This window comes from Borostomias antarcticus (assembly GCF_949987555.1).
Source record: "Borostomias antarcticus genome assembly, chromosome: 1".
In the NCBI taxonomy this organism is placed as follows: domain Eukaryota; kingdom Metazoa; phylum Chordata; class Actinopteri; order Stomiiformes; family Stomiidae; genus Borostomias; species Borostomias antarcticus.
The window spans coordinates 26,371,980-26,385,953 of record NC_140234.1 but is presented as its reverse complement, the minus strand read 5'-3'; the positions used below and the strand labels follow the sequence as shown (position 1 = coordinate 26,385,953).

Below are 13,974 nucleotides of genomic sequence, written 5' to 3'. Positions count from 1 at the left end.
TTGTTTGATTCATTATTTCTTGCATTTATTAACATATTCATTTATTTATTCATTTATTTATTTATGTATTATTTCCACATTCTTTTCCACATTTATTTATTCTTTGTTTGCTCGCTCCTTATATGCTAATTAGGGGGCTGTCCATCATGGTGATCCCTTACTCCCATTGGTTAATCAGTATCGGAGTGCACAGATCGACTGTGTATGCCTGCCGTGGATCGTTGCATAGCAAGTACAACGCACCTTGAAGCTGCCAACGAGTTTGCCAATCTTCTGAACTAATGGTAACGTTAAGGTAACGTTATACATTATAACGCTATAAAATCAATTATTTAAAATAGCCTGCATTTTCATCAGAAAACAATTTAACAGGTGTCTGGCCGTTTTAGCTAGCACTACCTAGCTACGTTTGTTAACGTTAGCTTACGCTAGCCAGCTAGCTAGCTAACGTTAGCTAGCTAGCTAGATACGTTTTTAGGTAAGTTATATAACTAGCTTGCCACTTTGGCTTTAATGGTTAATATTAGACTACAGTATCTTGCTTGTTAATGAGCATGGCCGAAATAGCTAGCCTGAACTACAGACATTTGGTCATGATACATTTGATCCCATTGTATTGCATTGCATCAGTGTCCTCTGTGTTTGTGTGTGCGGGAGAATTACATTTGTGTATTGAGGTAAAACTCGTTACCATATCATCAACAACCCCAGTCCTGCTGACACTCTTATATTAACATGCACACACATGTACAATCTAAGGTGTCTCCTTGTACTGCAGCCTGGACAGTCTTTTTCTTAGAATGCTGTCTCATTGATGATAAACACACTAAATGGCTACAGGCTCCTGCCTCCTCTAGATCACACATAAACAGACATGGAGGAGAGGATGTCCAACATGCACCCTGACTCTCACTCTCTTCCTTTCCAGAATCCCCATAACAACTGTAACAGACACCCAGATATGCCGGGCCAAGTTCTGCAACAGGGAGTGCTATGCCTTCGTAGTGTACTCCTTGTATGTATAACAGTTTAGCACTGTCACAGGTTATACAGTAATAGGTTTACCGTATGTGTGCTGTACTTGTATTGGATGTTTTTGACATGAATATAGGTCCTACAGCATCCATTTTGAATGTGTAATACAAATATCATAAGTGTTTCCACGTTTTAATGCAACTATGAGACAATAAACAATAAATATTTATTGCTGATCACTATCCTATCATTTGTCCTTTTTTGCTATATTGGGGGATATTCATGGAATGTTCCCAAAACATGACCAACCTTCTACATGAAGGTAGCCAAACATTTACTGCTAGACCAAAAAAGAATTCTCTTAAGATCTAGGGGTGATATTTTGGCTGCTCGGTACCTCAAAACAATGTCTGCTACATAGGCAGTATTGGTTAGACATGTAGAGAGGTGACTCGTAGAGACCAAGTTTTACAGTCACAGAGATTTTGGTCATCCAGTAGCCTAATATCCAGTAGCCTAATATTCAGTTCTCTCCCTGCTTTGCTGGTGTCATACACCTTACACAGACAGGTTATTGTGAATTTACCCTGGCCAGGGCCCCGTACTACGAAGCTCATTCAACATATCCAGGATAACGTTTCGCTAGCTCGCTCGAGTAAACCGGACAACCGCAATCACGGATAAACGGTACTACGACGGTGGCTATCAACTCGTTAAGTCGACCCAGCTGGTCCAATCTAGCTATGAGGGCGTTCAAGGTAAAAGGGGAGATATTTGCTCGAAATGACCAATCGCATACCTTAGTAGGCTATGGCTATTAGGAAGGACCGTTCTAAAGACGTTGGATTGGTTCTGCAATGCAGTTTTTTTTAAATCTCTCAAATTGTTTCCACCCACTTTGGACTGAGACTAGACTCTTGGACGAATGTCTTCAGGCTCTAGTTGAGCGCAGCGTTTGGAGACTGACTTGTGTGTCGACATAGACCCTAACCCAGCCAGAACCAGCACCAGACCTGCAGTACTCTGTCCCAGCACAGAGCCAGTCAGTGTTCTGACCTCAGGCTCATTCTCTCAGGAGGAAGTGATACGGCGGCCATTTTGAGACCTGTGGTGGCCTTGTGGCTTCACCATACTTGCTGCAACTACGGAAATGTCATCTGTGTCATTTTCCATCACAAAATGGGTGATTTTGAAAGGTGATTGGTCAGTTCAAATGTGTGCGTCATTGTGTGGCGCTCTAACTGTACTGTACTGACTGTTACTGTAGCTTCCCCTGAAGGCCAGTGCTGGTGTGATGTGGTGAGTTTTTCCTCCATGTAAAACTGAATCTGTATGGCTAGCATGGAGCAGTCATCGTCACTCACTACACTTTTATGTTACTGTGTTGTCATCCTGAGCCACTGGCCCTGACTGTGTGACCCTCTCCCTCTCTCTCCCTCCCTCCCTCTCACCCTCCCTCCCTCCCTCTCACCCTCCCTCCCTCTCTCTTTCTCCCTCCCTCCCTCCCTCTCTCCCTCCCTCCCTCTCTCCCTCCCTCTCTCCCTCCCTCTCTCCCTCCCTCCCTCTCTCCCTCTCTCCCTCCCTCCCTCTCTCCCTCTCTCCCTCCCTCCCTCTCTCCCTCTCTCCCTCCCTCCCTCTCTCTCTGTCTCTCTCTTTCCCTCCGTCTCTGTCTCTCTCTCTCCCTCTCTCTCTCTCTCTCCCTCCTTCTCTGTCTCTCTCTCCCTCTCCCTCTCTATAGGGGAGGTGCTTCGGCCAAGAAGGGGCTTATAGGTAGTTTGATTCCAGACAGCGAGTCTAGTGGGGAAGAGGTGGGGGATGAGGATGGGGAGCTGGAGGAGGAGGTGGGGGATGAGGATGGGGATGAGGTGGGGGATGAGGAGGGGGTAGAGGCAGGCAGTCAGGCTCCTGGCAGCCAGTTGTCTGATTCACAGAATGATGAATATAAGATCAGACAGGTTAAGACTTTTCAGAGAAAGACAAAGAATAAGCAAAATGTCAGGCTTGAGGATTTATTTGATGATAAGGAGCCGTTTAGGCGCTCTGTCACGTTTCAGATGCAAGACAAACGAGGGGGCTACACTGACACAGATTTTCAGGCTAAAGAAGATACTTGTAAAACTCAACCAAGAGCTACAGGATGATGAGTCAGACGAGTAACAATAAGACAACTACTCTTAGTTGGTTGAGGTTGTTTGTTTTCTGTGTTGTTTCTCACATCAATCTCAACGGGTGATTTTAAAGTCTCCTCTCTTAATTTCAATGGAGCGAGGGCTGTGGGAAAGCGAGCATGTCTGTTTGAGCTTATGAGGCTGACGTTTATCAATGTCATGTTTGTTCAGGAGACACATAGTGACAGTATGAATGAGACTGATTGGAAGAAAGAGTGGGATGGTGAGGTTACAGTATTTTGAGTAAACTAAGCACTACAGTCTTATGTGGTGGAGGAGGTAGGCTACTTACTGTGAGAGCAAAGTATGAATCTTTTACTTTGTTTTTTGTTAATGTGTATACTCCAAATGTATGGCGTGATAGAGTTCAGCTTTTAGCTGACCTTTATGTGGTATTAAATCAGTCTGGGCCCGAGGAGGTTTTATTTTTTGCTGGGGATTTTAACTGTACAGAAGATTATGTTTTAGATAGGAATCATGTTGAACCCCATGCTCCCTCTAAGTGTGCCATGAGGCAGCTGGTGGAAACGCACAGCCTGGTTTATGTATGGAGGGCGATGCACAAGGAAGAGAGACAGTACACATGGGTTCATAGTAGGGACAATTCTCTCACAATGGCACGGTTAGATGGGTTTTATTCAAATAAGCATCAGTCTGGTCTGTTTAAGAATTGTAAGATTTTCCCGGTTGGGTTCTCAGATCACTCCATGGTTACATGTAGCTTGTTTATTGCAAAAGTCAGACAGAAATCTGCTTATTGGCATTTTAATACTGCTCTGTTGCTAGATGCACGTTTTAGAGAAACTTTTGTTTTCTTTTGGAAGGGTTTTAAAGACGGGAAAAGTGAGTTTACGTCTGGTGTGGTCTCGTTTCCAAAATGCTGCTTTGATGGATTCACCAGCCTATTAGGGTGTATAGAGGGGTGCGCCAAGGCTGTTCAATGTCTGGTATGTTATATGCACTATCAATTGAGCCAATGTTGCACAATTTCCGGTCCTGTATTAATGGTTTGGTTTTGCCTGGCCTTGATACACCATTGTGTTGTCTCCATATGCAGATGATATTGTTGTTATGGTAAAACACCAACAGGATGTGAATTGTGTGAGGGAGATTGTGGGGAGGTTTGGGGTTTTGTCTTCTGCTAAAGTAAACTGGGTGAAGAGTGAAGCCTTGGCGGTTGGGAGGTGGTCCCTCAGGCTCCCCAAGCTCCCGGGAGGGCTTCAGTGGAAGAGGAGAGAGTCTCAAGTACTTAGGGGGGTTTTTAGGTGATGATCAGACTTTGGGGAAGAATTGGGAGGGAGTGGTAGAGAAGGTGGAAGGCAGGTTAGCTAAGTGGAAATGGTTACTGCCAAAGTTATCATATAGAGGAAGAGTTTTGATAGTTAACAATTTGGCAGCATCCACCCTCTGGCACAAGCTATCATGTATGGAGCCCACTGCTGGTTTGTTGAGGAAATTACAGTCTATTTTGGTTAAGGTTGGAGAAGATGCACTGGGTACTGCGGTGTGTGTTATACCTCCCAAAGGAGGACAGGGCTTAGTGCATTTAGAAAGCAGAGTAGCAACTTTTAGACTGCAGTTTATACAACGTGGGATGGGGGGATGTGCTATGGAGACCTCTTGTGAGCAGCATTCTGAGGAAGGTTCAGGGCTGGGGTATTAATGGGTCCTTCTTTTTGACGTAATGTGTTGCCGAGAGTACCAATGATTTACCACCATTCTATAAGGGACTGGTCAGAGCCTGGAAGTTGTTTAGGTGGCACAGATTGGCCTACAGCATCACTGTTTTGGCTCTTGGAAGAACCCTTGATACATGGGGCCAGGTTGGACATTCAGGGTAGTTGTACGCCTGGCCTCACTCAGAGACTGTGCTCAGTCGGAGCTGTCCAGCTGAAGCACATAGTGGACGCTGAGGGACCAGCACTTCAAGACACGCAGGCAGTGGCGTCGCTACTGGGGTTGCGGTCGCATCGCCTTACTAAGACTATTCTGAGCGCGTGGCTGAGCAGACTCACTTCTGATGACCTGAGCATGTTGACAGAGTACACCACAGGACTGGAGGTTCCTGACAGCGGGGACCCTGTCCCTGAGTTGGGTCTTGAGACAGACTTGACTGGCTGCACAGGACCTTTGTCGAACACTAGGCCACCTGCTGAAATGGATCTTTATGTGTTGACTGGGAAAATGCTGTACAAGTGCTGTGTTGTTGCTTTGAATAAAGGTGGGCTGAATGAGAGACAGGACCCATTATGGAGAGCAGAATTCCATGTGGTGAATGAGTGCAAGCCGGTGTGGAGGGTCCTGTACAAGGGTCCGCTGAGCAAGAGGACAGGCCACCTGCAGGGGAGAACCTTGCAGGGGGCGCTGGCCGTTAATAGTTTTGTGTCCAGAATCAATTCGGCTGTCTCCAGTGAATGTCCTTTCTGTCAGTCTCCAGAGACAATTTTTCATTGTTACATTGAGTGTGAAAGATTGGGGGTGATGGTAGACGCCCTTAAAACTATTTTCTTGCACTGTGAGGAGACTTGGACAGAGGTGGGGTTTATTTTTGGGGCTGGGTACCAGAAAGTCAATGCGGCCAAGTAACAACTGTTGAATTTTGTGGTGGGGAAAAGTTGTCAATTTACAAGACTAGGAAATGCCAAATTGAGAAGGGTCGGGGGCAAGACTTACTCTCGTTGTTTATTGCTCTGGTGAAAGCGAGAGTCTGGGTTGATTTTAGGTTTTTCTCCTTGATGAGCAATGTGGATGAGTTCATATTGCAGTGGTGTTTTAATGAAGTGGTCTGTTCGGTTATTGAGGGGGGGCTGGTTTTTAATACTATATTTGCATAGGTTTTAATTGTAAGGGTATGTGATTCATTTTTATTGTTGTGATTGTATGTGGATTGCATAATCCATGAGCATGTGATTTGTTGAATATTGTTAATTTAAGGTTTGTTAAAAATCAATCTCCCTCTCTCTCTCTCTCTCTCTCTCTCAGCCGTGGTCGTCCCTGCTACGTAATTGGAACAGCCTGGCTGTGACTCATCCTGGGTATATGGCCTTCCTCACCTACGATGAGGTCAAAGCCAGACTGCAGAAGTTCATCCACAAACCTGGCAGGTGAGACACACACATACACACACACACACACACACACACACATGCTCAGATATAAACACCTAAACACACACACACACATGCTCGGATATAAACACCTAAACACACACACGCGCGCACACACACACACACACTGAGATATAAACACCTAAACACACACACACACACACAAACAATCACTTGGGTAGAAACACCTAAGCACATACGCACCTCTAAACAGAGGGAGGGGGAGAGAGAGAGAGAGAGCGCATGCTCTTGTACACAGACTCAATCCAGACACAGACACTCTCACAGGCGCGTGACAGCGGCATGCTTCTGTTCCTCTCAGCATCTAGAGCAATATAACTAGTCCATCTAGAGCAATATAACTTGTCCATCTAGAGCAATATAACTAGTCCATCTAGAGCAATGTAACTTGTCCATCTAGAGCAATATAACTAGTCCATCTAGAACAATATAACTAGTCCATCTAGAGCAATGTAACTAGTCCATCTAGAGCAATATAACTAGTCCATCTAGAGCAATATAACTAGTCCATCTAGAACAATATAACTAGTCCATCTAGAGCAATATAACTAGTCCATCTAGAGCAATATAACTAGTACATCTAGAGCAATATAACTAGTCCATCTAGAGCAATATAACTAGTCCATCTAGAACAATATAACTAGTCCATCTAGAGCAATATAACTAGTCCATCTAGAGCAATATAACTAGTCCATCTAGAGCAATATAACTAGTCCATCTAGAGCAATATAACTAGTCCATCTAGAGCAATTTAACTTGTCCATCTAGAGCAATATAACTAGTCCATCTAGAGAAATATACCTAGTCCATCTAGAGCAATATAACTAGTCCATCTAGAGCAATATAACTATTCCATCTAGAGCAATATAACTAGTCCATCTAGAGCAATATAACTAGTCCATCTAGAGCAATATAACTAGTCCATCTAGAGCAATATAACTAGTCCATCTAGAGCAATATAACTAGTCCATCTAGAGCAATATAACTATTCCATCTAGAGCAATATAGCTAGTCCATCTAGAGCAGGGGTGTCCAAACTTTTTTCACAGAGGGCCACATACGGAAAAAAGTATAAAGGGCTGGGCCACTCAATAAAGGCATATATATATATGAGGTGATATATTAAAGTTAGCAAAATCAATCAAATGTAGGTATTTTTCAAGCTTGTTATGCAAATATGGTATTGGGCCTGTTAACAGATTGATGTTTGTTGGAAAATGTTATCAACTTAAATTGACTGAATTTATCAATTAATTTGACTTATTTACACATGGATACTGTGTAATGCTGTGTTTTTAACTCACCTATAATGGGAACAATGTTGCACTCAGTGGGAGCAGTGATGCTGTGCTCTGGACTGAAGGATGGCTGGCAGGTCAGGAGGAAGTTTAGTGGTTGAGATGCGGAGGACATCACAGAGTTGGCTGTCGGTCATTTTGGTTCTCAGTTTGCTTTTGTTCAGAGTTAATATTGAAAATGTTTGCTCACATATGTATGTGGAGCCAAACAGACTCATCATTCTTTTTTCATGGCGTCTCGTCAGAGGAAACTTGTCCTTTTCCAAGCTCCGGTAGAAGTCGGGTAGGGAGAGAAGCTGATGTTGATTTTTCAGAGAATCATCACACTGCATTTCGATAAGTTCTAACTGCAGACTCTCTTCCACTTCTTCTGCATCCACCAGGAAGGGAGTCGAGAACAGATTGATCTCTTTCTCAATGATAGAGAAATCTTGGAAGCGCCGACTAAATTCTGTTATGAGAGATGTGATCACAGACACATATTTACCTTTTTTAGCAGAAATATTGGCCTCTGGAAAAACACGTTTGATTTCGGACAGCGTGGGGGAAGTGCGCAACATTGAAGTTACATAGCTGTGTCTCAAAGAGACGGAGTTTCACACAGAATGCTTTTATCTGCACATAAAGTTGTGGCACAAGCTGGTCTTTGCCTTGTAGGCTCTTGTTCAGTGAGTTAAGATGACCAGTAAGATCACCTAAAAATGCTAGGTCGGCCAACCATAGAGGGTCACTCAGCTCATGAAGAGGTCGGTTCTTTTCTTTCAAAAACTGGTCGATTTCGGACCTCAGGGCATAAAACCGCTGCAGCACGGAGCCGCGATTTAGCCAGCGCACTTCACAATGGTACAGTAGGTCCCCGTATTCAGCATCGACGTCAGATAGGAAAGCTTGAAATTCTCTGTGGTAAAGCCCTCGGGCTCGAATTACGTTCACCGTTTTCACAACAGTGTTCATCACATCACCAAGCTGGACTGTCTTGGCACAGAGGGCTTCTTGGTGGATGATACAGTGCATTTTCACAACCTCACCTCCACTCTCCTGCACCTTGGCGCACAGCAGAGCGGTCATTCCTTTGCGCTCTCCGGTCATAGCTGGAGCTCCATCCGTTGTAACTCCACACAGCTTGTCCCATTTAAGTCCCATCTTGTCAACTGCATCTGACACAGCTTAAAAAAATATCCTTAGACGTTGTTGTGCCCTTTAGACTCCTAAGATCAAGCAGCTCCTCCGTGATGCCAAAGTTATCATCAACTCCCCGCAAAAAAAACAAACAGCTGTGCGGTGTCTGTGGCATCTGTGCTCTCATCACATGCAATCAAGTAAAAATCAAAAGCACAAGCTTTATCTGACAGTTGGTGTTTGACGTTAGCTGACAAGTCTTCGATTCGGCGCACAGCTGTGTTTGTGGACATTCACTCACTCACGCTGCTGAATTCCTGCAGTTTTTCCGGGCACATTATTCCTGCAACTTTAGGGAGGCACTGTTTAACGAAGTCGCCATCTGAGAAAAGTTTCCCGTGCTGGGCAATGAGTTGAGCTACCTCGTAGCTAGCTATTGTGGCATTTTCTTGTGCTTTGTTAGCACGGACAAAATACTGTTGTTGAGCTAGCAGGCTAGCTGCCATTTGCTTAACTTTCTGTTCTCTTTCGGCGCCAGTGTAGGACGCGTAGGTTTGATGTTTGGTTTCATAGTGCTGTCGGACATTATATTTTATACTTTCATCACTGCAACAGTTTCGTTGCAAATCAAGCAGACATACTTCCCTTTCACTTCTTTGAAAAAGTATTCATTTTCCCACCGTGTCTGAAATTTTCTGCGCTCGCTACCTTACATTTCTTTGATTCCGCCATTTTTGGTCACCGCTGGCACTTTTTGGGGGGATTAATCTTGTTTTGTGGAGACGCTGCCTTGTTCAAGCTTGCTCCACCTAGTGTTAGAACTAAGAAGTGCAGTACAGTCAAGCACACGTTTCATGTTTGGGCCATATTCCATTATATTATTTTAATTTGCTGCGGGCCAATTAAAAATGGACAGCGGGCCGCAGTTGGCCGCAGTTTGGACACCCCTGATCTAGAGCAATATAACTAGTACATCTAGTTCAATATAACTAGTACATCTAGAGCAATATAACTAGTCCACCTAGAGCAATATAACTAGTACATCTAGAGCAATATAACTAGTACATCTAGAGCAATATAACTAGTCCACCTAGAGCAATATAACTAGTACATCTAGAGCAATATAACTAGTCCACAATATAACTAGTCCATCTAGAGCAATATAACTAGTCCACAATATAACTAGTCCATCTAGAGCAATATAACTAGTCCATCTAGAGCAATATAACTAGTCCACAATATAACTAGTCCATCTAGAGCAGGGGTGTCAAACTCATTTTGCTTCAGGGGCCACATAGAGCCCAATCTGATCTCAAGTGGGCCGGGCCAGTAAAATAATAGCAAAATAACCTAGAAATAACGTCAACTCCAAATCTTTACCTTTGTTTTTCAATATTTCAATATTATGCCTTAATTTATCATTTAGCCTATATATGTGCATTATAACTCACAGATCACAGTGGATCTACAAAGGCACAAAACATTTATTCACAGATAGGCCTATGGAACTGAAAAAATGGCATTTCACTTTGATTAAAACAACTTGTTTATTTTAATGTACAGTAGATACATTTTCACATCTGACCACCTGAACTGACTCACCACACTATGCACAAACTAAAGTGGGAGCTATGAAGAACGTTATCACCCTGCCTTGTAAATGTATTAAATTTGTACATTTCAAAAACCCATAAAAGTGATAGCAGTGCATGAGCAATAGAGTTACACCAGACCAAACTATTTTGTGCTGAAGCTGCTGACTGATATTATACTGCACAATGTTCATGGTCTTTAAATATTACATTACCACAGTAAATGTTATTTTTAACAGAACTGTATTCTTCAGAGTGCTCTCATCAATTGCAACCGAAAATGCAACAAATGACTTGACTTTGTGATTCATTTGGCTGTCCAAGTCTGCCGAGAGATCTGAAATTCTATCTGCGACAGTGTTCCTCGTTAGGCTAATGTTGGCAAAGGCCTGTCGCTTTTCAGGGCACACGATTTCTGCAGCCTTCAGCATGCATGTTTTCACGAACTCGCCCTCAGAAAATGGCTTGGATCCTAACATTAACTCGTTAGCAATAAGGTAGCTAGCTTTCACCGCTTAATCACTGACCTCTCGGCTACGGGTAAAAACAGACTGCTGTTTCTTCAGACCCACTAACAATTCATTTATCTTCTCTATTCTCAGTTGTCCTCGCAAATGGTTGTATTTTTCACCATGATGAGTCTCATAGTGGCGTCGAATATTATATTCCTTGAGCACTGAAACTTGCTGATTACACACCAAGCACACAGGTTTCCCTTTCACTTCTGTGAATAAATAAGAATCAGTCCATTTTTCTTGGAAAACTCTGCACTCTGTGTCAACTTTTCTCCGTTTTGACAGACATTTTGGTAATGACGGTGCAACCGTGGGTAATTTTGACAACAAGAGCTTAATAACGATAAGGCAAGATTGCCAGATGATTCTGGGCGCGTTGCTGTCACGTGCTGTTTATTTCCGGATCTCTCGTTATGTCAGTGCGACCTCTGCTGGACAAATTTGGAATATCTGTTCCTTTTTATTAATTTTGGACGTCGTCTCGTGGGCCGGTTTGAACCATCTGGCGGGCCGGTTTTGGCCCGCGGGCCGTATGTTTGACACCCCTGATCTAGAGCAATGTAACTAGTCCATCTAGAGCAATATAACTAGTCCATCTAGAGCAATATAACTAGTCCATCGAGAGCAATATAACTAGTCCATCTAGAGCAATGTAACTAGTCCATCTAGAGCAGGGGTGTCAAACTCATTTTGCTTCAGGGGCCACATAGAGCCCAATCTGATCTCAAGTGGGCCGGGCCAGTAAAATAATAGCAAAATAACCTAGAAATAACGTCAACTCCAAATCTTTACCTTTGTTTTTCAATATTTCAATATTATGCCTTAATTTATCATTTAGCCTATATATGTGCATTATAACTCACAGATCACAGTGGATCTACAAAGGCACAAAACATTTATTCACAGATAGGCCTATGGAACTGAAAAAATGGCATTTCACTTTGATTAAAACAACTTGTTTATTTTAATGTACAGTAGATACATTTTCACATCTGACCACCTGAACTGACTCACCACACTATGCACAAACTAAAGTGGGAGCTATGAAGAACGTTATCACCCTGCCTTGTAAATGTATTAAATTTGTACATTTCAAAAACCCATAAAAGTGATAGCAGTGCATGAGCAATAGAGTTACACCAGACCAAACTATTTTGTGCTGAAGCTGCTGACTGATATTATACTGCACAATGTTCATGGTCTTTAAATATTACATTACCACAGTAAATGTTATTTTTAACAGAACTGTATTCTTCAGAGTGCTCTCATCAATTGCAACCGAAAATGCAACAAATGACTTGACTTTGTGATTCATTTGGCTGTCCAAGTCTGCCGAGAGATCTGAAATTCTATCTGCGACAGTGTTCCTCGTTAGGCTAATGTTGGCAAAGGCCTGTCGCTTTTCAGGGCACACGATTTCTGCAGCCTTCAGCATGTTTTCACGAACTCGCCCTCAGAAAATGGCTTGGATCCTAACATTAACTCGTTAGCAATAAGGTAGCTAGCTTTCACCGCTGCATCACTGACCTCTCGGCTACGGGTAAAAACAGACTGCTGTTTCTTCAGACCCACTAACAATTCATTTATCTTCTCTATTCTCAGTTGTCCTCGCAAATGGTTGTATTTTTCACCATGATGAGTCTCATAGTGGCGTCGAATATTATATTCCTTGAGCACTGAAACTTGCTGATTACACACCAAGCACACAGGTTTCCCTTTCACTTCTGTGAATAAATAAGAATCAGTCCATTTTTCTTGGAAAACTCTGCACTCTGTGTCAACTTTTCTCCGTTTTGACAGACATTTTGGTAATGACGGTGCAACCGTGGGTAATTTTGACAACAAGAGCTTAATAACGATAAGGCAAGATTGCCAGATGATTCTGGGCGCGTTGCTGTCACGTGCTGTTTATTTCCGGATCTCTCGTTATGTCAGTGCGACCTCTGCTGGACAAATTTGGAATATCTGTTCCTTTTTATTAATTTTGGACGTCGTCTCGTGGGCCGGTTTGAACCATCTGGCGGGCCGGTTTTGGCCCGCGGGCCGTATGTTTGACACCCCTGATCTAGAGCAATATAACTAGTCCATCTAGAGCAATATAACTAGTCCATCTAGAGCAATATAACTAGTCCATCTAGAGCAATATAACTAGTCCATCTAGAGCAATGTAACTAGTCCATCTAGAGCAATATAACTAGTCCATCTAGAGCAATATAACTAGTCCATCTAGAGCAATATAACTAGTCCATCTAGAGCAATATAACTAGTCCATCTAGAGCAATATAACTAGTCCATCTAGAGCAATATAACTAGTCCATCTAGAGCAATGTAACTAGTCCATCTAGAGCAATATAACTAGTCCATCTAGAGCAATATAACTAGTCCATCTAGAGCAATATAACTAGTCCATCTAGAGCAATGTAACTAGTCCATTTTTCTGACTGAACAAGATGACAACACAACAATCTCTCCATCGTCACACTCAGTCTTTCTCAGTCTGCAGCATTCAGAGCTGTTATCTATGTCACATCATGAGCCTCGCCCACACACACCCCCACACACACACACACACACACACACACACACACACACACACACCCACCCACACACACTCACTCACTCACTCACACACACAGTCAAGGCCTCTCTGCCTGCCAATGACACCATGACACGGAGAGCCCCAGTACACCCTCTACCCCCCCCCCCCCCCCCCCCTCTCGCCTCCATGCCCCCCCCCCCATGCAGCTGTGGGCCCGGGGCAGCATGGTACCACTGCCCTGCTGCTGCATCAATAACCCAGCTCAGAGAGAGGCTGTCCCTCTGTCCCGCCCTGCAGAGAGAGACTGTCCCTCTGTCCCGCCCTGCAGAGAGAGACTGTCCCTCTGTCCCGCCCTGCAGAGAGAGACTGTCCCTCTGTCCCACCCTGCAGAGAGAGACTGTCCCTCTGTCCCCCCCTGCAGAGAGAGACTGTCCCTCTGTCCCGCCCTGCAGAGAGAGGCTGTCCCTCTGTCCCGCCCTGCAGAGAGAGACTGTCCCTCTGTCCCGCCCTGCAGAGAGAGACTGTCCCTCTGTCCCGCCCTGCAGAGAGAGACTGTCCCTCTGACAGCGTAGGACAGTGCAGCGTCACCGCTCACAGAATGCATTTACAATCCGCTTGCACCTCTATCATAGTGATGCTG

At 43.8% G+C, this 13,974-nt stretch overlaps 1 protein-coding gene across 1 annotated transcript in view; it reads left to right on the top strand.

Moving 5' to 3' along the window:
• The window catches only part of cbl (Cbl proto-oncogene, E3 ubiquitin protein ligase), a gene marked incomplete at both ends in the record, with an annotated part of 46,394 nt that overhangs the window by 25,382 nt on the left and 7,038 nt on the right, over positions 1–13,974 (top strand). Inside the window, one exon of the mRNA XM_084454201.1 lies at positions 6,126–6,247. Within this exon, the coding sequence (XP_084310327.1) occupies positions 6,126–6,247 (122 nt within the window). The remainder of the gene's footprint in view (positions 1–6,125; positions 6,248–13,974) is intronic.